This window comes from Kwoniella botswanensis, chromosome 1 (genome assembly GCF_036426115.1).
Source record: "Kwoniella botswanensis chromosome 1, complete sequence".
NCBI classification, from domain to species: domain Eukaryota; kingdom Fungi; phylum Basidiomycota; class Tremellomycetes; order Tremellales; family Cryptococcaceae; genus Kwoniella; species Kwoniella botswanensis.
In genome coordinates, this window is record NC_088599.1 from 11,247,856 (window position 1) to 11,270,241 (window position 22,386).

The 22,386-nt window shown below is 46.0% G+C and overlaps 13 protein-coding genes across 13 annotated transcripts; 5 read left to right on the plus strand and 8 right to left on the minus strand.

Moving 5' to 3' along the window:
• Positions 1–147: 147 nt before the first annotated feature.
• Positions 148–1,155, minus strand: L199_004230 (uncharacterized protein; the record flags this gene model as incomplete). The annotated part of the gene is made up of 4 exons (XM_064889958.1): positions 148–409; positions 547–731; positions 778–1,011; positions 1,054–1,155. 4 exons carry the CDS (start codon positions 1,153–1,155, stop codon positions 148–150), a joined length of 783 nt encoding a protein of 260 aa, XP_064746030.1.
• A 39-nt stretch (positions 1,156–1,194) lies between these two features.
• Positions 1,195–2,099, minus strand: L199_004231 (uncharacterized protein; the record flags this gene model as incomplete). The annotated part of the gene is made up of 3 exons (XM_064889959.1): positions 1,195–1,541; positions 1,592–1,981; positions 2,030–2,099. 3 exons carry the CDS (start codon positions 2,097–2,099, stop codon positions 1,195–1,197), a joined length of 807 nt encoding a protein of 268 aa, XP_064746031.1.
• A 65-nt stretch (positions 2,100–2,164) lies between these two features.
• On the minus strand, positions 2,165–2,531 carry L199_004232 (exportin-T; the record flags this gene model as incomplete). Its single annotated transcript, XM_064889960.1, has 2 exons — positions 2,165–2,302; positions 2,388–2,531. 2 exons carry the CDS (start codon positions 2,529–2,531, stop codon positions 2,165–2,167), a joined length of 282 nt encoding a protein of 93 aa, XP_064746032.1.
• Positions 2,532–3,062: 531 nt separating this feature from the next.
• L199_004233 (NADH dehydrogenase [ubiquinone] iron-sulfur protein 7, mitochondrial) lies at positions 3,063–4,171 on the minus strand (the record flags this gene model as incomplete). The annotated part of the gene is made up of 7 exons (XM_064889961.1): positions 3,063–3,156; positions 3,215–3,353; positions 3,416–3,543; positions 3,601–3,700; positions 3,796–3,954; positions 4,026–4,076; positions 4,138–4,171. The coding sequence occupies 7 exons, from the start codon at positions 4,169–4,171 to the stop codon at positions 3,063–3,065; spliced, it is 705 nt and encodes a 234-aa protein (XP_064746033.1).
• Positions 4,172–4,613: 442 nt separating this feature from the next.
• L199_004234 (uncharacterized protein) lies at positions 4,614–6,428 on the plus strand (the record flags this gene model as incomplete). The annotated part of the gene is made up of 5 exons (XM_064889962.1): positions 4,614–4,709; positions 4,764–5,272; positions 5,321–5,735; positions 5,784–5,906; positions 5,958–6,428. The coding sequence occupies 5 exons, from the start codon at positions 4,614–4,616 to the stop codon at positions 6,426–6,428; spliced, it is 1,614 nt and encodes a 537-aa protein (XP_064746034.1).
• A 342-nt stretch (positions 6,429–6,770) lies between these two features.
• Positions 6,771–8,757, plus strand: L199_004235 (uncharacterized protein; the record flags this gene model as incomplete). The annotated part of the gene is made up of 11 exons (XM_064889963.1): positions 6,771–6,885; positions 6,940–7,214; positions 7,272–7,327; positions 7,385–7,496; positions 7,560–7,648; positions 7,707–7,748; positions 7,811–7,896; positions 7,961–8,023; positions 8,078–8,236; positions 8,299–8,335; positions 8,388–8,757. The coding sequence occupies 11 exons, from the start codon at positions 6,771–6,773 to the stop codon at positions 8,755–8,757; spliced, it is 1,404 nt and encodes a 467-aa protein (XP_064746035.1).
• A 47-nt stretch (positions 8,758–8,804) lies between these two features.
• Positions 8,805–10,363, minus strand: L199_004236 (uncharacterized protein; the record flags this gene model as incomplete). The annotated part of the gene is made up of 10 exons (XM_064889964.1): positions 8,805–8,822; positions 8,888–9,128; positions 9,185–9,335; positions 9,397–9,626; positions 9,694–9,742; positions 9,810–9,892; positions 9,956–10,045; positions 10,110–10,156; positions 10,210–10,301; positions 10,354–10,363. 10 exons carry the CDS (start codon positions 10,361–10,363, stop codon positions 8,805–8,807), a joined length of 1,011 nt encoding a protein of 336 aa, XP_064746036.1.
• A 250-nt stretch (positions 10,364–10,613) lies between these two features.
• L199_004237 (uncharacterized protein) lies at positions 10,614–12,302 on the plus strand (the record flags this gene model as incomplete). The annotated part of the gene is made up of 7 exons (XM_064889965.1): positions 10,614–10,752; positions 10,830–11,281; positions 11,348–11,466; positions 11,525–11,640; positions 11,702–11,780; positions 11,839–11,971; positions 12,033–12,302. 7 exons carry the CDS (start codon positions 10,614–10,616, stop codon positions 12,300–12,302), a joined length of 1,308 nt encoding a protein of 435 aa, XP_064746037.1.
• A 395-nt stretch (positions 12,303–12,697) lies between these two features.
• Positions 12,698–14,478, plus strand: L199_004238 (uncharacterized protein; the record flags this gene model as incomplete). Its single annotated transcript, XM_064889966.1, has 7 exons — positions 12,698–12,733; positions 12,846–12,945; positions 13,021–13,142; positions 13,207–13,366; positions 13,465–14,197; positions 14,256–14,357; positions 14,430–14,478. 7 exons carry the CDS (start codon positions 12,698–12,700, stop codon positions 14,476–14,478), a joined length of 1,302 nt encoding a protein of 433 aa, XP_064746038.1.
• A 212-nt stretch (positions 14,479–14,690) lies between these two features.
• Positions 14,691–16,741, minus strand: L199_004239 (homoserine O-acetyltransferase; the record flags this gene model as incomplete). The annotated part of the gene is made up of 5 exons (XM_064889967.1): positions 14,691–15,209; positions 15,278–15,435; positions 15,505–15,585; positions 15,643–16,231; positions 16,358–16,741. 5 exons carry the CDS (start codon positions 16,739–16,741, stop codon positions 14,691–14,693), a joined length of 1,731 nt encoding a protein of 576 aa, XP_064746039.1.
• A 423-nt stretch (positions 16,742–17,164) lies between these two features.
• L199_004240 (uncharacterized protein) lies at positions 17,165–18,652 on the minus strand (the record flags this gene model as incomplete). The annotated part of the gene is made up of 9 exons (XM_064889968.1): positions 17,165–17,254; positions 17,321–17,455; positions 17,524–17,615; positions 17,668–17,781; positions 17,838–17,952; positions 18,119–18,155; positions 18,333–18,409; positions 18,464–18,544; positions 18,599–18,652. 9 exons carry the CDS (start codon positions 18,650–18,652, stop codon positions 17,165–17,167), a joined length of 795 nt encoding a protein of 264 aa, XP_064746040.1.
• Positions 18,653–19,000: 348 nt separating this feature from the next.
• Positions 19,001–20,876, plus strand: L199_004241 (translation elongation factor Tu; the record flags this gene model as incomplete). Its single annotated transcript, XM_064889969.1, has 9 exons — positions 19,001–19,061; positions 19,139–19,310; positions 19,364–19,379; positions 19,438–19,578; positions 19,634–19,697; positions 19,757–20,113; positions 20,179–20,343; positions 20,394–20,545; positions 20,607–20,876. 9 exons carry the CDS (start codon positions 19,001–19,003, stop codon positions 20,874–20,876), a joined length of 1,398 nt encoding a protein of 465 aa, XP_064746041.1.
• Positions 20,877–21,009: 133 nt separating this feature from the next.
• Positions 21,010–22,180, minus strand: L199_004242 (uncharacterized protein; the record flags this gene model as incomplete). The annotated part of the gene is made up of 3 exons (XM_064889970.1): positions 21,010–21,336; positions 21,418–22,070; positions 22,135–22,180. The coding sequence occupies 3 exons, from the start codon at positions 22,178–22,180 to the stop codon at positions 21,010–21,012; spliced, it is 1,026 nt and encodes a 341-aa protein (XP_064746042.1).
• Between the last annotated feature and the right edge of the window lie 206 nt (positions 22,181–22,386).

Consider the following 22,386-nt stretch of genomic DNA (forward strand, 5'->3'; position numbering starts at 1 on the left):
AATATAGGCGGTACCATTGCATCAACGGTGCTGTTTCTGCAATCCCTGCATAATTTTTGGAAGAGATAGAAGCAACGACGTCGAACATATTGGTCAGAGTGATGTACACCTCTAATCATTGTCAGCTATGCTTCCGTGCTCCTTGACTCACCTATTATCCAGAATTGCTTCGAACATCGGTTGAATCGCTTCCGGCTTATATCTCCAGAATTCCACGTATCGCACTGAGATTTCGAAGTATTGAAGGGTCACGCTGGGATGAGGATAGGTAGATATACCCGAAGCCATACATCGTTTGAGCAATTCTCCAAGAGGGGAGAGTGGATATTGATCGTAATCGAAGTTCTCCTTGGCGGTTCCGTAATCCACCTCGGCTTCAGCTATATCGCTGGTCGGTGTGGAACGCCCGCTGGATATGGATTTGTTGACGCTCGCTCGATATACTTTATCTCGAGCAGCTTTAGTGGCGACTTCGGGTGGAAGATCGTAAAATCCGGCACGTGTGTTGCCTGAATGGTTGTCAGCTAGAATCATGATATGGATCACTCACTCTTCGATAATTCTCCAAAAGTATAGATCAGATGTAACGCCAACTCAGCCTGTTGCCAAGGGACAGCAGATGGACCACCTGCTTGGAACGCATCCAGGGTAGCTACCACAATCCTCGCTACAACTTCTGTATGTAATCCCTTTTCTATCTGCGCAATCGACTCGATGTAGGCCCGACAATGCTACAAAGGGTCAGTAAAAGACACTCCCATTAGAAGATTAACTCACTATCCTGAATGTTCGGAATAACGCCATCTCATCATCTGAGTCTTCCTCACTACCAGGAGCCTCCCATTCGGCATCTTCGGGCCAAGCTAATTGTCGAATCAGGATGTCCAACATAGAAGCCAAGAATTCACGCCGTTGAGGGGTAAGGGGAGGTGGAGGACTGGGTGTAGGAGGTTGCGGCTGTCCCGCTTTCGCTGGTGGAGGCATAGCAGGAGGTTTATAGATTCGTTTATACTGCAAAGGCGATCAGCCCTGCATGACAAATCCTGAACTTACCACTTTGAGGAGATCCGACGCGAAGGGAGCAACGGCGATGGGCACTTCATATTGACGATCGCTCAGGAATCGGAGTAAGAGAGGAAGCCCAAGCGTCATCATGTTCTCTGCCTCGTTCCGTAAAGGTTCTGGAATTTCAGTCTATTTCCTGTCAGCTCTATCCGAACCTTTGCGACTTACATTTTCTGAGAAGGCGATGAGCTCAGTCCCGAAGGCAGATAAAATTCCTGCCACAGCTGCACGGAAAGCCACCACTTCCTCGTTATCTTTTACTCCCCTCGTTTCCGATTCCAGCGGATCCACCAATGAGACAATATCAAGCACTCTCAATACTTCTAACCTCGCTTGAGGATCCTGCACACCTTTGGCAGCGAGCGATCTGATGATGTTTGCTGAAGCGGTCCGCAAGGAGATGTGGCTCGAACGAAGCAGTCGATGATACAAGGAGAGGGTTTTAGGTTGTAAGCTGACCCCGAGGTCCACCCAGGCTACATCATTTTCAGCTCTGATTCTATGTTAGAGTATGAAATAAACTTACGCGTCCAGGTAACCATCGTTCTCAAAGCTGTCTCCACCACGTCCAACCACTTTGCTTCTCCACCCTGTTCCAGCGCATCCAATCCCTTTTCCACCAGACCCAACATACCTTCCATCGCTAAGCGTTCATCGCCACTGGATCTGATGACATCCCTGACCTCTCCATCACGCTGTTGCCTATCTTTAGAAAACTTTCGAGCACTTCGAAGTGTGACGTCGTGCACTTCCTGTGCAATTTCCGTGAGTACACGAAGGGTGAGGAGTGCAGGATGGAAATTGGTAGATGTTGGAGTCAAGAGGGCGAAAAGAGGACGAAGGAAAGTTGGGATGGTGATGGGATAGGCGTTGAGGAAAAGATGAGCGATGGTGAAAGCGAGCTTGTTTCGAAGGACTGAGCTGATGTGAGCTTTGTTCGTATTTCCTTTGCGACTTCACTTACATGCTTGACCACCTTCGCAAAGGCCTTGAACATATTCAGTCTCGACAAACTCGATGATCGCGGTGTACATGGCTTTCTGAGCCTCAGATGGTATATCACTATGTCCAAGTCAGCTTGTTACTCCGCTCATGAGACTCACCTTTGGGTCAAAGCCGTATCCACCACTTGCTCGCAGAACATCCTCAAGTCCGTTTCCAATTTCTCCTTTCCATCTTTGCCTGGGTTGGATGGTCCAGCTGCACCTGCACCTTGAAGATAGAGTGCCAGGCAATCCTGCAAATGTACACGTCAACTTTCCCTTCCTTGATATTGCCGCTTTATACTGCTCACACGAGCAAGTGGAGGAGGATCGACTCACCTGCCAGGTCTCCTGTGAGAGCTGTCTGACCTTTGTCAGATAATCTATAGCTTGCTGCTTCAGTTCGGCATTCACACTGGGATCTATACTGGCGGCGATTCGTACTGCTTGAGGTATATCGGTTAGGTGAGAGGAAGACGCCATGACGGCGGGTTTTTTCTTGTACGTTCTTGTATTTTGTTTTCAATCGGTTTCCAAGCTTGATGGTGTTTCGAAGTCGGGTATATGTTGCAGATGCTATATGTTCAGTCCGATGCAGTGCTCGACGAGGATGCTATGAATGGAGATACGAGGAGAGAGAAAATATGTGATGAAGAGGAAAGAAGGAAGGTGAACCGAGAAGAATATACAAGGATGTCAGAGTTGAACCACCCTCAACTTTTTGAACAAACTCGTTCAACTGCTTCATTTCATCCAATGTTCAGGCACGCGGCAACCAGGCCATTCGCCACATCATATATATATTCATCACTCCCAAGACATGCTACTCTCGTTGATGTACTGCGTGCATACCACTTATTGAGCACTATAGATGCATGATACATTCCTTGATGATGCAGGAAGTACAAAAAAAAAAGATATAAAGATTGGAAATGAAAGTCAACAAGTCGTAACCTCCTCGAATGACACTAGGCCTCTCCCGCTCTGCACCACTCTACATGATCGCGCACCCGTCTACTTTCGGTACCATCGTACACCTTGTCTGTTCCTTCTCATCTTTCGTTGTAACTGAAGCATTCCGTAAAGGAGAGCCTCGGCAGTAGGAGGGCTACAAGCAACATCAGCACATATCTCAAGATCGTCTTCGATAAACCCAAGCTACTCACCACCCTGGCACGTAGATATCTACTGGTACAATTCGATCACACCCTCGGACAACAGAGTAAGAGTAGTGGTAATAACCACCACCGTTGGCACATGAACCCATCGAGATAACCCATCGAGGTTCAGGCATTTGGTCGTATACTACGTCGACTAGTCAGCATAAGATCATGTATGTATGGACTGAATTTGATATGTTGACTGACCCTTTCTCAACGCTGGGGCCATCTTGTTGGTCAGTGTACCGGCGACAATCATGATATCACTTTGACGAGGTGAAGCTCGGAACACCACACCTAAACGATCTTGATCATATCGAGCAGCAGCCATGTGCCTGCACGACAATATCAGCTTGATCAACGGAAAAGCATCCTTACTTCAGCTGACTCACATCATTTCTACGGCACAACATGCAAGACCGAAAGTCATTGGCCACATCGATCCCTGTCTAGCCCAGTTAACTACTTTGTCGAGTGTCGAAAGCACATATTCTGCAATCAAGGTCATATTAGCAGGATGTTTCAATTTCCCCAGACATTTCTCATCTTCTTCCGATCGGCTTATCCCACGGGCATATAACACTCACCGGCACCATTCCTTGGAGTTTCCAAACTCAACTGATTGCTTCCCCTCTGCGCTATGGCGGTAGCAGGTGTGGTGGTGGAAGGGGATGAGTCGGCGGTGTTGATGGATGATGTGGGGGTATTAGGTCGGAGAGCGATAGCAGTGTTCGAGATCGGTCGAGCTGTATACACATATCATTCCGTCAACATCCTTTATATACATCTATAGCATCCGATCTAAGCGAATACTAACCGATCGCGAATGCTGGTCGGAGGGTCGAAGATGAAGCTTTGGCAAGGACGCCTAGAGACATGGAGATGAATCAGTAAATGCACAGCACCTGAAGGATATATTTGCTACACACCGTTTCGTAGACCTGGCAAGAGAGTGGTAGCCATTTCGATTGGTTTGGTTAGGTGTTATACGATGATGATTGTAGAGAGATAGCCCCGAGATGTTTTAGATGGATGCAAATGTTGAGGTTGAAATCGTGTGTATGCGAGAGTATGGGTATAGGCTCTCGCCGCTGATGACCTGCTAAACCAATAAACCAATGAGAGCTACCTGGTTATACATGGGTGACGGAATTATACCACCAATACAAAGTGAATACCCGCATGTGGCACTCGTCTCACTCGTCTCATCATCCTCACTCTCCCCTCCACCTTCACTGTGTTTTTTCGAGAGATGAATATTGATTTCTTGATTTTGTCGCTACTCGTACTGCTCCTATGCTCATCCTCATCCGTAACAGCTCTTGAGCAACGTACTCATACAAGAGACGCTCAACTGGCTGTCATCACACTCCTCAGCCCATAGACCCTACCCAAAACCGCTACAATGCTTTCAAGAACAGCCTTACGCCGAGTCGCTCGACCTCATTCTTCTTCTCCTCAACCACTAGCTATTCGACACTTATCTTATGCCTCGGTCCGAGTAAGTCATCTAGGAATAGCCCGAGCATGTGACTTTGACTCACACGTTCCTTAGCCTTCTCCCATAGCTCTGGGCAAAAGACCTGCCCTGCCTGCTCTTTCTGTTGGCTCCCCTCTCGTAGCTTCGTCGAGGAATATCTCTTGGACACCATGGCGAACCGCATCTCCTCAAGCTGCACCTATAGAGGAACCCATACAAGCAGCCTCAGCACCTCCTGTGACTTCTCAGACACCGCCTGAACCAATATTATCCGAAACTCATCCAGACTTAACATCAGCTTCTTCCGTTCAACCGACTTTACCTGAATCTTTCACCTCTACCCCACCCGTTGACCCTTCATTGTTACCTCAACCACCAGCAGATGGAGTAACACCGACACTTGCAGATCTGATATTAAATTCTGGTAAACCACTGGAGGAGGTATTGCAGTCACCGGAAGCTGTTCATGCTGCCATGCAGGTGTCAGATCTGAAGTTATTGGGTTATGAACATGGTTTCTTCAGTATATCCGGATGGTTCACGGATGCTATTGTGGGATTGCATACGACTACTGGACTACCATGGTAAGTTATACACACTATCAACCTTCCTTCTCGCTGACATCCTCGCAGGTGGGCTACCATTGCCTCCATCACCGTTGCCATTCGACTCGCTCTTTCACCTATCCTCGTATCAACCCAAAAGCACAATGTCCGACTCGCTGCAGTCAATCCTCAGATACAAGGCTTGATGGAAAGAGCTCAGGAGGCTAAATCAAAGGGAGATGTTCATGCTCAAGCTCTCACCGGACAAGCTATGCGTCAATTGATGAAAGACCACAATGTTAATCCACTTCGAGCACTTCTTCTACCAGCCATTCAGTTACCCATCTTCTTGACATTCTTTAACATTATCCGAGGATTGGCAAACTTACCTTTACCTCAGTTAAAAGAAGGCGGTATAGGATGGGTTACCGACTTGACGCAAGCGGATCCATACTACATCCTTCCCCTGACTTCGTTATTGTTTACCAACCTGGTGTTCAAAGTGAGTTTTTCCTGATATGTTTATGACATCAAGTTGACTCTCATACAGTACGGTGCGGATGGTATGGGTACAGCTCAAAAATCGGGATCGCCAGAAAGAACCGCTCACATCAAGAATTTCATTCAAATGACGACTATCGTATCTCTACCCGTCGTCTCATACTTCCCGGCGGTGAGTTGAATCGTTTCCAAACTAGACCGAACAAGCTGATACGTTTTCTAGGCCATCCTATTCTACTGGACTTTCTCGACTGGTTTCACGCTCTTGCAATCCATTATCCTACGACAACAAGTTGTGAAAAACCTCCTTAACATCCCTACTCCACCTGTCGTTCCACCTCCTCCTGGACAAAAAGAGTTCAAAAACCCTAATTGGTTGGATACGATCAAAGCTGCCAAAGAGTTCGTCGATAACAGGATGGCTCAAGCTCGAGAGATGCAAGCCGATCAGGAAGCTCAGAAACTCAGAGAACAATCTCTCTTAGCTAGAAGTCGAGTTCAACCTTCAGTACAATCTGTTGAGAGGATAAGAGAGAATGCCCCAGCCCCAGCTTCTGGTACTGCTCCTACCCCTGCTGCTGCCACGCGTCCAACGCCAAGTGCTGCTGCCGTTCCTGCTAGACAGCTAAGTCCCAGAGAAGCGGAGAAGCAGAGGAGAGTTGCTGCTGCCAGGAGGAAGAGATCTGGTCAGTAGAGTGTTTGTACATGTAGAGTAGCTATCATGCATCGCACTGCACCATTTGGCTGGTTCATCATGCTTGTGAGACTATCAAAGAGTGCTCCTCGTCTTAATGGGCAAAGGATGGATGAACAACCTCCACCATTCTATCAATTTAATTGTCACCGTAGAAAAGTAGAAATAGAAACTCGCCGAAAACGTCATCTTCATCATCATCACCATCTCGGCAAAAAGATCAACAAAGTCTCACCTACTGGTCGTCTGTTTTGAGTGATCAGATTCATCTTGTACCTCACCTTGTATCATCCTCTTTTATGGACTATATACAATTCATCACATATAGCACAGGTCTCCACGATGATACGCCAATTGGCGAGACAGTCCGCCATAGCTGGACCGAGTCGTCAGCTGCTCACTCCTCGATATCGAGGGATAACAACTACCCTTCCAATCCTCCGACAAGACGATCGACGTGAGTTTTTACTTTATCAAGCTGCTTGAACGCCTATAGCTGACCTGAGTGCAGTACCAAGGGGTCATATCCGACCTCGTAGAAGACCTATACAACCTTCTCAGCCCTCCGACCCATCTCAACCCCAATCACCACCAGGTCCATACCCACAATACGATTTCGACCAATATGATCCATCTACCCTCCAGACTCCCGTCCCGTCCAGACCCGTCTATATCCCACCTGATCCTCAAGGTATACTGCAGGACAATCATGCTGCTAGGGATATACTAGCGCATGAGAGTTTGGTGATTGTCAGACAGTTGGAGATGCTCAATGTCTTTATGGGTGTAAGTCTTGTCATTTTGTTCTGAGCGATCTTAGCTGATGGGAAAGAGGTTGGATAGTTTGAACAAGCCAATAGATATGCTATACATTCACCTGATGGTCAACATGTCGGATTGTAAGCTACCATATTACCAGTTTTGCGTTTCAGTTATGTAGCTGAGGTTTCGTTCAGCTTGGCGGAAGAAGAACAAACCATCTTGTCGACCATCTCACGACAGGCTTTACGTACTCATCGACCATTTAGAGCTGTCATCATGGATAGATATGGTAAACCGGTATTATGGGTATGAATGACTATTACCATTATGCATGTTAGGAATATAGCTAATTTCCCCTTTCTGTGATAGATCCGCCGTCCATTCGCATTCATAAATTCGAGAATATTCGTACACGCTCAGGAAGGATCCGAGGGTATGTTAGTTGGAGAAGCGCAACAGTGAGTCAACCATATCCCCTTTCATTACACGATGGTATCTTATATCATCTTGATCTAGACAATGGCATCCATGGCGAAGGCGATATAACTTATTCCAAAGGTAGGTTTCAAAGTTCTCCTCAAAATGAGCCTGGCCTGAGGCTGACTATCGATCGGCCACAGGAGAGAAGAAGAGACGTTCAAGCAGTTCGCCAAAGTGGATAGTGGATTTTTAGCTTGGGACTTCTGGTTGAAAGATCGAGATGATCGTGAGTTTTGGTCATCTTACCTCGTACTTCAAAGGGAAGGGAAAACACTCATTGGGCTCTTTAGGTCTCGTTGCATCGATCAATAGGAATTTCAGAGGTATAGGAAGAGAACTATTCACGGATACTGGTAAGTTGCCTTTTTCTTCCAGGTGTACATCAACCTAATCAATCTGATTTACAGGACAATACGTTATTCGTTTCGATGCTGCCGGTACCGAACTTGATCTTCCACCAGGATCGAACATTAACGTACAGGGACAATCACTGATCCTGCCGGAAGGGAAAGAAGGAGGGTTGACTTTGGATCAAAGAGCTATGACTTTGGCCACGGCAGTGTCGAGTGAGTTCTGACAAAAATCATTCGGCGATTCCTACATAGCTAAAGCTCTTCCCCTCTCATAGTTGATTTCGATTACTTCTCACGACATTCAGGTAGCGGGTGAGTGGTGCACATGCTTCTGCGTGAGTCAAGCTGATGACGTGTCTTTCAGTGGTATGGGATTCCCATTTGTTTTCTGGGGAGGTGGAGATGGAGGAGTGGAAGCCACTCAAGGTCGATCGTCCGATGTGCAACCGTCCGACGGGGCGGCAGCAGGTGCAGCAGCCGGAGCCGCTGGAGTAGGAATGTCAGAGGACGAGCAGATATATGGCCGACAGCCATCTCAGGAAAGCTCAGATGATCCGGATAGATATCCTCCTAGTGCTGAGGGAATGGAGGGATATGATGAAGAATCAGGATGGGGAGATGATGAGGTCATGCAAGATCCTTGGTCTCAACAGCAAAGCGATGACGGAGGATGGTTCGGAGGTAGTGGAGGTGGTGGGGACGGTGGTGGAGACTGGGGGGATTGGGGCTCATAAACAAGAAAATATACGATTTATGATATGCATAGATCTTTATAACCTCTCTATGCTTTTGCTTTTGGCTATAAACAAGAACGAAAAGTCAGCTTGAAAATCTTTTGGTTTATTTGTATATGACCCAACTGACCTTACAGTCCTCCATGACTGTATCTTTGATCAAGACCATCACTCTGCCTTGATCTTCAGGTTTACTTATCGCATTATCATGTTCGTAGCTTGCACCGATAGCCAGCTTACTTCCATCAGGTGAGAAAGCCAATGCGGAAATCGAGGTTGGGTATTTGGAATACAGCTTCATTCTCTTCTTGGCGTTGTGGTCCCATATCGAGATACATCCATCCGATCCACCCGATGCGAAAGTGTTGTGTCTATACCCAACCAAGACCTTAGCAGAAATCCTTACTCGTCAATGGAGATTACTCACATAGGATGATAGGCCAAAGCGTTGATTGGGTAAACGCAATCTACTCCATCTACATTCTGTCGGTGAGCTCTGAAAGCGTATTTCGAACCTTGATCTGCTGGATCAAAGTATTCCACCGCTATTCTACCTTCGATCGAACCACTTGCCCAACCTACCCTCAACCCCCAAAATTAGTCTACAACCAAATCATTGGTCTTAGGAGTAGAACATACCTTTACCATCCACCATAGTGGCTATACTCCTAGTTAGGAACTTCAGAGCACTCTCCCTCTCTTGCGAAGGTGAGATCTCCCCGTCAGCGGCAGCTAATTTAGCCACGTCGTAGACGAAGACATGTCGGTGAGCCATGGAGACTAGGAGTCGAGATGATCTCGGTGCGTAGGAGAGGCTGTATGCTCTAGCCGGAAGAGTTTGGGTGGAACGTAATGGTATTTCGGCGGATCTGTACATGAATTTAATAGGGATGAGCTAAGGTCGTTCAGTTTGATTGAGGATACAGAGATACTTACGGGTCCCACACTTTCAAGGTCGAATCCCATGAAGTGGTGATCAAGACGTCTGTAGCAATTTGCTAATCAGCTTTGCTACTGTTACGACTGAGTTGGAGTTGATTGAAGTGACATACTATACTCGGGAGACCAAACTATACTTGAAATCGTATCATCATGTTTACCCAATACTCTACATTGTCCAGTCTCAAAATCCCACCTACTCTCTCACATCAGCAATCCGTCCTTTTTACCAGTTGAATAGTACAGTATGACCACTCACTGCCTGACTCTCTTGTCTAAGCCACCTGAGAAAGCTACGGTCGATGATGAGCCGAAGGTAGCTGTCAGAACAGCAGCTGGGTGGGAGAAGCTAGAAAAGCGTTGGAGATTTAGTATTTGAGTTCCATTCAAACAGCAAATTCCATTCAGCTCACATGACGGGTGGTTGAGGAGGAGCGACGAGGTGGTGTAATTGTATTGTCTATTACATACTGTCAGCTGAGAACAACAACATTCATAGCATAGCTGACATACCCCATCCCAACTTGAGACCAATAACCTGGTCGAGTCCGGAGAGAAGGTGAGGGAAGAAATCCCATCGGCGGGCGGTTGCAGCGTCAAATCACCTATATTCGATACATCAGCTTGTAGCTTCAGCTTGACGGAGCAAGCACTCACCTGTGGACATGCTGGGAACAGTTTATGCTTATGGGCCTGCAAGTCAAGAGAGGGTATAGAAGCAGACAAGATGTGTGAAGTCGGTGGATGAGTTTGTTTGGACATGTCGTACATTTTCAGGAACGCGTTCACCAGTTGGCATCGTAAATCCATCTGTATTTGTTGATATCTGCGTTTCTTTCAACTTTTTCTTGCTCAACAATTGGGATCATTCTTCGTTCTTACTATCGTATACATGCTCTTACGCTAAAAGCCTGAAGATGGACGAAGATAGCTACACTTACGAACCGAGAGATAAATCAGGACCGATGGATATCGATCAAAATTATGATACCTCACGATTGGACGCTTTCAACTTTGTTGGTATGGGTTTAGGTGAAGATGGACCAGCGAGGAAGCGTAAGTGACTGTAACTGTATTCTCCGCTGAGCTTGCTACTGTATGTACTAATCATAATTGATATACTCTTTCATCAGGACTGCACAGCGAGCTAGACCGAGCAATACCGTTCAACCCCCATCCAGCATCAGGTTTCGCCCATTTCACGAACCCTTCCTCAGACTCTGCACCTCTCCTCTTAGCAGCCCTCAACACACCTCGTAAAGCCCCTTCGTACGATCCTTCACAATGGTACAATACTGCCCCACGTACACCCGCTGCGACTAGCCTGGCCACACAACTAGACGTCGATATGGACAGTCCGGCTCGGGTGTTGTCGACTCCTGCGAAAGCTGCTGAAACGCCTCTGAAGGGTAAGGAAGCGACAGTTGAGGATGAGAAGGAGCACGATCAGGAGAATATGAATGAAAAAGATAGAGACAGAGATGAACAGAATGAACCACCTCGGAAATACGCTAAAGGTGCTGTGACGAGGACTAATAAGAAGAGGGAGAAGGCTAGGAAAGAGCAGGGGAGGAGTGAACAAGGGGTAAGCACGATAAGATGTCGGATTTGGTGTGAGATCTTGCTGAGGTATATGTCCATGCGATAGTAGGTCTCTGTCAGACATAGCGATTCGTCCACTCCCAGTTACTCGAAATCTGAGCATCATTATAATGTGCACATGACACCTCCCGCTCTGAGGCATTCGGAGATACCTGCTTTGCTGCTAGGGTGAGTTGTCTGGTAGTATGTAATGTTCCACTTACTAATCTATCGATATGGTTTGTAGATATTTACAATTCGCGGTAAACGCTTCGATTGTCTTATTCTGCTTATATTTCGGCATTCAGTTTGTCTTGACTGTCAGACGTGATGTCAAGGATAAGATGCAGGAACATTCCGTTGGTAAGTTACCAGCTGAATAATACGAGTTCAACTAGAGCTGATACTTGCTGCTACATGATAGAGATCTTACAAGAAATCGCAGAGTGTACGAATTTATACCTTACCAACCGATGTGATCCAGCACTACGAGTCCCTGCCATGTGAGTGATTGATTTCTCGTGACTAGCAATTCGACGCTGATCGCACTGTACGCTACAGGGAAGCACCATGTAAAGCTTGGGACGCATGTATGAACCGTGATCCTACGATGGTAGGACGAATCAACATCATTGCCGAGACATTTGCGGGGGTCATAAATAGTTTTGTCGATCCAATAAGCTGGAAAACAATGGTAAGTCTGTCTATACACTCGTGCGTCACGATACTTTTCGCTGATGACGATCTGTCAACAGAGCTTTACCCTCGTCACGTTAACTTTCCTTATCATACTTACCAACTCTGCATTATTCAACCTTCGAGCGAAAGCCTCTCATCATGATATCTCTCCACCAAATAACAATTTCTGGCCACCCCAGAGCCACTTTATGCCTCAGCTTCCACCTCATATGCCTCATCCTCAACATCATATGCTAGGTCCCCAACACCCACAAGACTCGATGCCACATGATGGAACGAGGCAGATAGGGTGGACTGGAGAAGAGAAGAAGAAGGGTTGGTGGTGATGTTGTTCGGGGCATGAGGGAAGGGAGTCGCTTGTCTGTATGCATATACTACCACTTTATATATACCTTACTTTGATTGATCTGTTGCATGCATGTGTTTCTTTGTGATCAAATGGCTATTCTGTCTTTGTCTCATGTTGACATGTTGGCAGTCCGCCACCCAGTCGGATTGTCGCACGGATCTCCCCGTGACGCACTGTGACTTATGTGTCCTAAGAGCAATGACGCCAAGTCATTCATCGTTATTCGACATTCAACAATCAATAATCAGCATCCATCCCAACATATAGTATTATTCGTGCCGACTTCATTGCTATCGTAACTATCATTAAGAGCAGCTTAACTACTCTCTCGACACTCCTGCCCATCAACGCCCCCCTCTGACATCTCTCATCATGTCTCGTCTAGGTAAACGTCATCCGGACTTGCTCGTGAGTCCCTTCTTCCCTTTCTCCTTGTCACTCACCATCTGTACATTGATATACATCATTCTCATACATCCTCATATCCACAGATGACTAACTTCACTATCTGCTGGCTCAGTGCTGCAACTTCAACCAGGACTTCTCATGTATCGCAGTAGGACATAAGAAGGGATATACTATACTCAACTGTGATCCATTTGGGAAAGTGCATTCCAAAAGTAAGTATTGAAGGAGATCATACTTTCTTCATCCTCACTTGTGAACATGAGAGCTCATGCTTGACCCGTTCATAGATGACCAGGGTGCTACCGGTATCGTGGAGATGCTGTTCTGCACATCGTTAGTCGCCTTGGTCGGAGCAGCAGACACTCAACCTTCGAATAGTCCAAGGAAATTACAAATCGTTAATACCAAGGTAAGCTATGTGCTGTGTGATAGGTAACAACCGCAACCATTTATTTTCACTGACTCTCTTAAAGCGTCAATCGACTATCTGCGAGCTCATCTTTCCGACATCCGTCCTTGCCGTCAAGATGAACAGGAAGAGATTAATAGTGGTATTGGAGAATGAGATCTACATTTACGATATATCGACCATGAAGCTGTTACATACCATAGAGACTGGTCCTAATCCAAACGGTGAGTGTACTCATGCCCATGCTCCTGCCGGGACTCCCTCGACCTTCCCGTTTGGTCGTGAAGTTCCAAAGCTGATCACTGCGCACGTTCATTATCAGCCGTCTGTGCGCTCTCCTCCTCATCCGAACACTCCTACCTAGCCTATCCCTCACCAGCACCTTCAGCATCCTCCGCTCCACTCTCATCCAATGCAGTACCCGCAGCTCCTCCAGCGCCTACCACAGGAGATGTCCTTCTCTTCGACACCATAACCCTGTCGGCGCTCAACGTTATCCAAGCTCATAAAACACCTATTGCCGCTCTTGCCCTGAACTCAACCGGTACCATGTTAGCTACAGCTTCAGATAAAGGGACAGTCGTACGAGTGTTTTCTGTACCGGATGCCAAGAAGCTATGGCAATTCCGCAGAGGTACCCAGAGCGCTAAGATATATAGCATGAACTTCAACCTGGCAAGTTCCTTGTTAGCCGTATCATCCGATTCCTCGACTATACATATATACAAATTGGCCAATAACTCGAAAGGATCATCAGGAATAACAAACTCGAGTAATCAGAATCCAGATATACCTGAACATGTTGATGGAGCTAGATCACCTACACCTTCTGACGCGCCATCGAACTCCCCTCCTCTCTCATCAGCCAAATTAAGTGATAATCACAGTGCGACATCCTCCCTGCGAAGGAGATCCTACCATATTGGTAAATCCTTCGTAGGGGGTGTAGGTGGATATTTACCTAGAAGTGTATCGGAGATGTGGGAACCTCAAAGAGATTTCGCTTTTATCAAATTGAGAGGGAATGGTGCGAGAACTGTTGTAGCCATGAGCGGGTAAGTAATTTCCTACAACGATTTGTAGATGCAGAAGCTGATGGAGAGTGTCTGGCAGGACTGTCCCCCAAGTGATGGTGATATCTGCGGATGGGTTGTTCCAAGCGTACAATATTGATTTGGAAAATGGAGGAGAATGTACGTTGATGAAGGAGTTTGCGTGAGTACATTATTCTGAATCATTTCGATACACGAGTCCACAAGTCCACGAGCTGACTGGCATATCGAATAGATTGCTTGGCTCCGAAGATTCAGTGGGTAACGCTTCACTGGGTATGTGATGAAGCTGTTTTATTATCGATATTAGTTTTGAGGGATAATCTGGTAATTTGTTTGTAAAAGTATGCATATACCTTTTAATGTTTTCTTCGAATCTAGCATTTTAATTTTGCAGTACATACAACCTATCCATGTGATCATCTGTCCTTCTACTGACACCACACCAGCCTCATACTGTTGCGAGGTATCAATCCGAAATTTATCTTTCTTTTAATCAATGTAAGAATCCTCTAATAGCTCCACCAACATTCTGAACATCCAACAAGAACGTATCATGACCCCATACCCCACCTAATTCGTAGTACGTCACATTCTCATTTCCCGTCAACTTGAGCGCATCTGCAAGTTCCCTTTGCTGTTCGACGGGGAACAGAACATCACTTTGGACACCCAATACCAAAGCTGGTATATCCTTTAATCGTTTGAGACCTTGTGAAAGTTCTGATAAATGAGGTGATTTGGAGGTGGGTATGAATCTTTTCAATTTCTTCTTGGTTTCTTTCTCCAACGCTTCTCTATCTTGCTCGGATGCAGGTTGAGCGGTGTTTTTCGAGGATGAGATTGAGATCCCGACTGGATCGGAAGGGTAAGGGAAAGGGTTGGAATCGGGATAAGCAGAATTGAATTTCTTCGCTAGGGATGTTAATGCTGTTGAAGACATGTCGAACAGATCCATCGCTTTGGATAGGTAGATCATAGAGTTGGCATCGTATGTGAGACAGAATCTTTCGCCCTGATATGACAAATATTCGTGAGCTATTTTATATTTTTGTGTATGGACAAGTATGGTCACAAACTCACCTGATGATCGAGATACGTCTCAATCAAGAAATCGGGACTAAGTCTAGGTACATCTGGATTTCCTTCTGAGTCCAACGCGGCTTCTTGCTCGGAGAGCATCTGACGTCCGAATCGTTGTTCCCATTCTGGTCCAGATCGATAAGTGATCGTAGCAATTTCTACGAGATATCGCACATATGATCAGCTGTCCACTCTATCATATCCAGTGATTGAAGAGAATTACTCACGTCTTGCCAGTTTCATCCCATTGTGAGGAGGTACACCATCATAGTAAAACCCTCTATTCCAATTCGGATCTGCCATAAGGACTATATCTCAACTAGTCAGCACTCACAACGCGATTTACTCTAATGAAATACACGTACCACTTCTTTGAGCATATCTCATTCCTACTCCATTCAATCCCGATCTCCCACTAGCAGAGATACTAGCCACCCTTCCTACCCTCTCAGGAGCGATGTAAGCCATGGAGATACTCTGCATCCCACCCATACTAGATCCAATACTAGCATACAGTTTTTCTATACCCAAATGATCCAGAAGATCAAATTGTGCTCTTGTCATATCATGGATAGATAACATTGGGAATCTCGTTGCCCATCTTGTCTCACCATCTCCTGGGGGATAAGGACTTGATGGACCAGTCGAACCGAAACATCCTCCCAGGACATTAGTACAGATGACAAAGAATTTATCTGTATCGATTGATTTTCCAGGACCGACGAAATCTTCCCACCAACCTGGTTTTGAGGAGGTCGAGGAAGATACGTCGTTACCACCCGATGCAACATGAGAAGAGGCTGATAGACCCGTATGAAGGAGGATCGCATTGTCGCGAGCGGAATTGAGGGTACCCCACGTTTCGTAGGCTATTTGAAAGGGTGGTAAGGGGTGGGGAGAGTAGAGGAGTGGAAGGTTTTTGGTAGAGTGAAAATGGAGTGTAGCGGGTGGTGGCTGTGTTATTATGATACTCCCTTAGTACAGTCACCATCATAACAAATGGAAACGACAAAATCGACGTCGATGTACCGTACTTAAATTTTTTCTAATTCTTCGACACATTAAGAAATATCAACTCACGACATAGCAAGCTTCCGCTTCCTCTTTACCATCCTTCTTACTCTCTCTGCCTTCCAGCCTCTCCTCGTCTCTCCTGATCTCCTCATCCCTCTTCCTGATCTCTTCCAGCTGTGCCTCCCTGGCTTTCTCTTTACCCTTCCATGAGCCCGGAGCGGGAGCAGGCTTAGGCGAGGATTGTAATCCGAACCCACCAGGGTTGAAAGCTGGTTTCCTCCTGGCTGGTAATTGAGGTGAAACAGGTGGTATGAAATGGTTCGTACTACTAGCAGAAGAAGATGAGGGCGAAGGTGGATGATAGGATGCTAAATGTGGTTTAGGAGGTTTCCATGTTGGTTTGTTGGAAGGGAGTTGGATTGAACGAGGTAAGCTCGCTCTGGGTGGCATGGTAGAGGTAAGGTAATTCCACAAAGATATTCGAGTCAGAGGGTGATTCCTGTCAAACGCAATGAGGTGATATATAGATTGTCAGCTCATGGTTATACATCTCATTACCTTATAAATCCTTTCTATCTCATCTGCTTGCGGATCCATCTCTGACAGATGATTTCCGAATAGTTGGTGATGTACAGCGTCATTTCTCGCTCACTCTTCCCAAAATATGGTGATCACGCCATCGCAAATAACATGGAGACCCCGCAACAGAGGCGAGCACGGTTAAAATTCTCGGATCACCGAACAGCTCCATGTGTTTTTCATGCTTGATGCATGCATGCAAGGTATCTATTTACATGATGGTATATCTATAGGAAGCGACTAGCAGAGGCAAATTGAAGATACAGGCATTGTAACAGGGAAGCAAGACCACTATCAAGTGGTCATACCCTCGTTGGTCCATTCGATGACAGTCTCATAAAGCTCTTTCACCAAACGACGTTGAATTTGCTCTCTTGTTTCCGTCTATCCACAGAATCCACGTCAGCATCTATTTCGCGGAATAAGGGTATCGACCGAGCAGATACTTGCCTCCGAGTCCGGAAGAGGCCTGACAAACACGTATCTCCTGCTCATCAGAATTTCTCCCATCGGAGCATTATTGTAGAATGCATCTTTGCCTCCTGAGAAAAAGCCTCCAGCTTCAGAAACGATGATGGCACCGGCCTACATGATTGAATGATTTGATCAGCACCACGTTCCGTTCATAAGGAGGATCACAAGGCTAGACTCACACAAACATCCCATGGCTGGCATCCGGCATACCAATACATGTCTAATTGACCTGAAACTAAGGCAGCAATGGTACAGACGCTACTTCCGAGGGCTACTCAAACTTGATCAGCCTTCGTTGAATCACAGAGAGAACCAGAACTCACTTCGAAGGGCATAAACCATTCTACCGCCCTCAACACCTTTGGTGGGATCCCCAGCAAGCCTGAACAAGGATTCGGTCTTCTTCGCCATACATTGTTGGGATCGATCACCTCCCCCTAAGCGAGAGACATCATCTAAATGACATGAACTGTCTACATAGAACTTGACTTACATTCAGTCCCGATCATGCATTTCGATAACTCGGTCAAAGGTTGAGGGATTCCACCGGTCAAAGGAAGAGGAGTAGTGCGGTTCAGAAAGGCACCTCCGCCAAGTCGAGCAGAGAACTAGGCTCAATCAGCACTTTCCAGCGACATTACAACTCACGATCTGGTTGAAGAATGGTAGGGCCATAACTCCTACTACAGGTTCAGAATGGTGCGTCACACCTATCGAACAAGCTACGAAGGGACTAACAGATCAGCACAACATTCGGACACTCTCCAGACTTACTTCGAGTGTACGAAACTGCCAGTCAGCTACGCCAAGGCTTTTGACTTACTTCATGGTACCCTGACTGTCAGCTTAGTACCGCTTTGATAGTACTCACATCAATAGGGTCGACAATCCAGGTATACTCGTCAGTGAGGGGTGGTCGATCACCAGCAGCATGAGACTCCTCTCCAATACTAACATATCAGCTGGAGTAGGTGCTTGATGGACTTACAACTTGTGTGAAGGATATCTCTCAGCTATAGCAGCTTTGATCATATCTTCTACAGCTTGGTCGGTCTCCGTAACAAGCTATATCATTGAGCGTAAGCGGCATGTGCTTTGACCCAGGAGTTGATCACTCACGTCAACAGAGTTCATCTTAGCTGCTGCATCCTTCTTACTGGTCCACCTTGCCGCTGACCCTTTGAGAATCATGTCGGTCGCCTGGAATTACAAGCGTTCCGCCGAGCTTTCCTCAATTATCGATGATCTACTTACCTTTTCAGCCAGCTCATAGGCGAATTCTAGGATCTCTTTGTATTCTTCCTCCATTTTGATGTATCTAAAGCAGCTCTATGGGCGGGAAACACGATAGAAGGATGAAGCAGAGGGGTGAGGATGCATGAAGGCTACTACTCTACTCCAGGTAGGAGACAAAGGGATGGACACCCTCCACACACCCTCATCCCAAGGGCAGCTAATCGCGTGTCAACCATGTGTTTGTCTCTCGGAAATATCCGGTTCTGGTTTTGTGGCATCTTTTTTCCATTCCTCCCTTCCTTCCTTTGGGTTTGACTTTTGGACTTTTTAAGTTGCGATTTCAGTGATCACCCTACCTATCTTCGCTGTCCATCTCATCAAAACAATCATCTCGATTGACCCCCATCACCCCCCTTCAAAATGATGCGAAACGCCATTCAAAGTCGACTCTCCTCCGCTCTTAGAACTACCGAAGTTCGAGGTGAGCCATGATCCTCTCTTTTTCAAATCGACTGACCAATTAACCGATCTTCCTCTCGTGATGTTATGATGTTATAGCCGCTGTTCGACCTTTGGCTGGACCATCGGTTCCTCTCGCCCGAACTCTCGTTACCAAACCTCTCCCTACTCCACGATTCAGAGCTGTAGCTTTATGTCCTAGGAGATTACCTACCAGAGGTTACGCTGCTGAAGCTGGTGGTAAATTCAGTCGAAAGAAGCCCCATTTCAAGTGAGTTTCCTATACCTTGCTCTGTTGAATTTGCCGCTGATAGCTTGTACTAGCATCGGTACAATCGGAGTGAGTACATGTGAAGCTGTAGGATACGCAAGAACGTCGTAGCTGATAGGATGAACAGCATGTCGATCATGGTAAAACCACTTTGACGGCCGCTATCACCAAATACCTCGCCGAGCAAGGTGGTGGTAAATTCATGGACTACTCTCAGATCGATAAAGCTCCAGAGGAAAAGGCTCGAGGTATCACCATCTCCACTGCTGTGAGCCTACCCCACCCATGTATTGTGGGATATGTACTGATTCGTCTGTGTTCAGCACGTCGAATATGAAACTCCTAACCGACATTATGCCCACATCGATTGTCCTGGTCACGCCGATTGTAAGTTTCCCACCTAAGTATTCTGTCATTCGGAAACTTGCTAATAAAGTATCATTTAGACATCAAGAACATGATTACTGGTGCTGCTCAGTTAGACGGAGCCATCATCGTCGTATCAGCTACCGATGGACAAATGCCTCAAACCAGGGAACACCTGTTGCTCGCTCGACAGGTCGGTATCAAGCGATTGGTGGTATTCATCAACAAAGTTGATCAAGTTGATGATCCTGAAATGTTGGAGTTGGTAGAGATGGAAATGAGGGAATTACTTTCAGAATTCGGATTTGAAGGTGAAGAAACTCCGATCGTCATGGGTACCGCTTTGGCTGCTTTGGAAGGAAAAGACCCAGAGAGAGGTGCCAACAAGATTAAGGAGTTGATGGAGAAAGCGGATGAATGGTTGGAACTTCCCGCTCGTAGGTCAATACGTCATACCTCGGTTCTGCCTAGAGACTTTTTCTGATTGGGTTTGACTTCACAGGTGATCTTGACAAACCGTTCTTGATGTACGTTGAAGATGTGTTCTCGATCTCCGGTCGAGGTACCGTCGTTACCGGAAAGGTAGAACGAGGTGTCATCACCAAGGGTTCGGAAGTTGAGATTGTTGGTATGGGTGCTCCACTCAAGACTACCCTTACTGGTATCGGTGAGTCAGCTGTCATTCCGCTTTCGGATTCAAGCTGATAATCTGTCTAGAAATGTTCCACAAGGAACTTGAACGAGGTGAAGCCGGTGATAACATGGGTGCTCTCTTGCGAGGTATCAAGAGAGAGCAAGTTCGAAGAGGTCAGGTCTTGGTACAACCTGGTTCTATCAAATCAGTCAAGAAATTCAAGGCTCAACTCTATGTAAGTGAAGCGCTTTATTTGAGTCATGAAATGAATATACTGACTCGGCATCCTTTGACAGATCCTCACCAAGGAAGAAGGTGGTCGATACACTCCATTCATGGCCAACTACCGACCCCAACTATTTATCCGAACTACCGATGTCACTGTTTCCCTCACTTTCCCAGACGGTACCGAAGGTGCTCATGAGAAATTAGTCATGCCAGGAGACAACGTGGAGATGATCGGTGATTTGGTACATGATATCGCTCTTGAACCAGGATCAAGATTCACACTGAGAGAAGGTGGAAAGACAATCGGTACTGGTATTGTCAACGAAATTTACGAGTAAACATAATTAAACTGTACACCCTTCTTTCCTAAAACGGATCAGTATGATTTTGATGGTTTTTGAGTCGATTATCATTTTTTAGCATTTGTTTGATCTGGATTATATATATATATTATGCATATACACACCCTACTCAAATTGCATCTTTCAGACTACTCAGATCCAAACGTCTTTCTTCCCATTTCTTCCTTTCGGAATCTAACATATCTGTCCATTTCTCTATACTCTTGTCATTGATCATACCTGCCATCTTCCTTGATACCTCCTCGACTTCTAACAGAGCCTCTTCTATCTCTGATTCATCTTGTTCTGGATGCATTGACGATACTGCATTATCATACGCATTCACAAAATCCGTTGATATCTGTAATATTGGACGATAATCATTTTGGTTGAGTTGATCCAGGAATTTGGGGATGGTGAAATGAAGGATCTGATGAAGTGCGAGTAAAGGTTTTGCCTATTGAAATATCGAACACAGATTAATTGTAAGCTAACGGTCTCTCGAGCAGCTTATGTAGTATATAGCAGCGATACTCACGGCTTCTGCTCTCTTTCTCTCTTCTTCAGACAAAGCTTCACCACCCAAATCCAATTCATCCCATCCATCCTCCCCGTCCTCATTCTCAATCTCATCCTCTCTTCCATTATCATCGGAGGTACATTCTAGTAATTCTTTGAACTCCTGCCAAGCATCTTTCACTGTACTCTGATGAATCTTCCATCTCCTCTTCAAAGCTGACGACTCATCTTTAGATAGATCTTTCAACAGGTTATCAATGGATTCCCAAACTATACCTGTCGAACTTAGATAATCCCCATTTTCTTCTAACACTTGAATATGTTTATTTGTCTCTTCCACCACACTTATTAATCCTTCTTTCCACTCTTCAGCTAGAAGTTCCGTTGAGGGTGTGGTAGCTAGTAACACGCATGAAATGAGTTTACCGATATATTCAGATAGATTTCCTAGCTGTTGGATCGCAGCGTCAATAGTAATAGGAGGATTGAAAGATAGACCTAAAGCTGTAATGGATTGTCTCAATTGAGCCAAGAGTTGACCGAGTACGTCTCCCAGTGCTGGTGGGATATCGGAGGACGAAGTTGGAGAGGGGCTAGAGGCGTTGGTAAGGGCTTTGAGAGAGGTAAGGACGGTCTTTTGACATTCCTTCAAGGCTTTTTGTAATTTTGGATCTGTAGCTACAGCATATGATCAGTTCTGGGACATTTTCTCGTCGCGATACCCCGGAAGACTTACCAGTCATATTGTCTTTGTTTATCTCAGTCTTTTCGTTGTTTACCATGCAAACCTGGGGTTTATCATATTCCTCATTTCATCAAGAGACCATTGCTGAAATTCAGATCACTTTTGAAATTATTTCACGGCGATCGACCCGACTTACGTAACCCAGAGCACACTCGATCCGACGCGACTGTCAACAACATTATCTAGACGAAGAAAAAAACACCGTCATCATCATCATCCATTTCATCTCTCTCATCCTTCTCA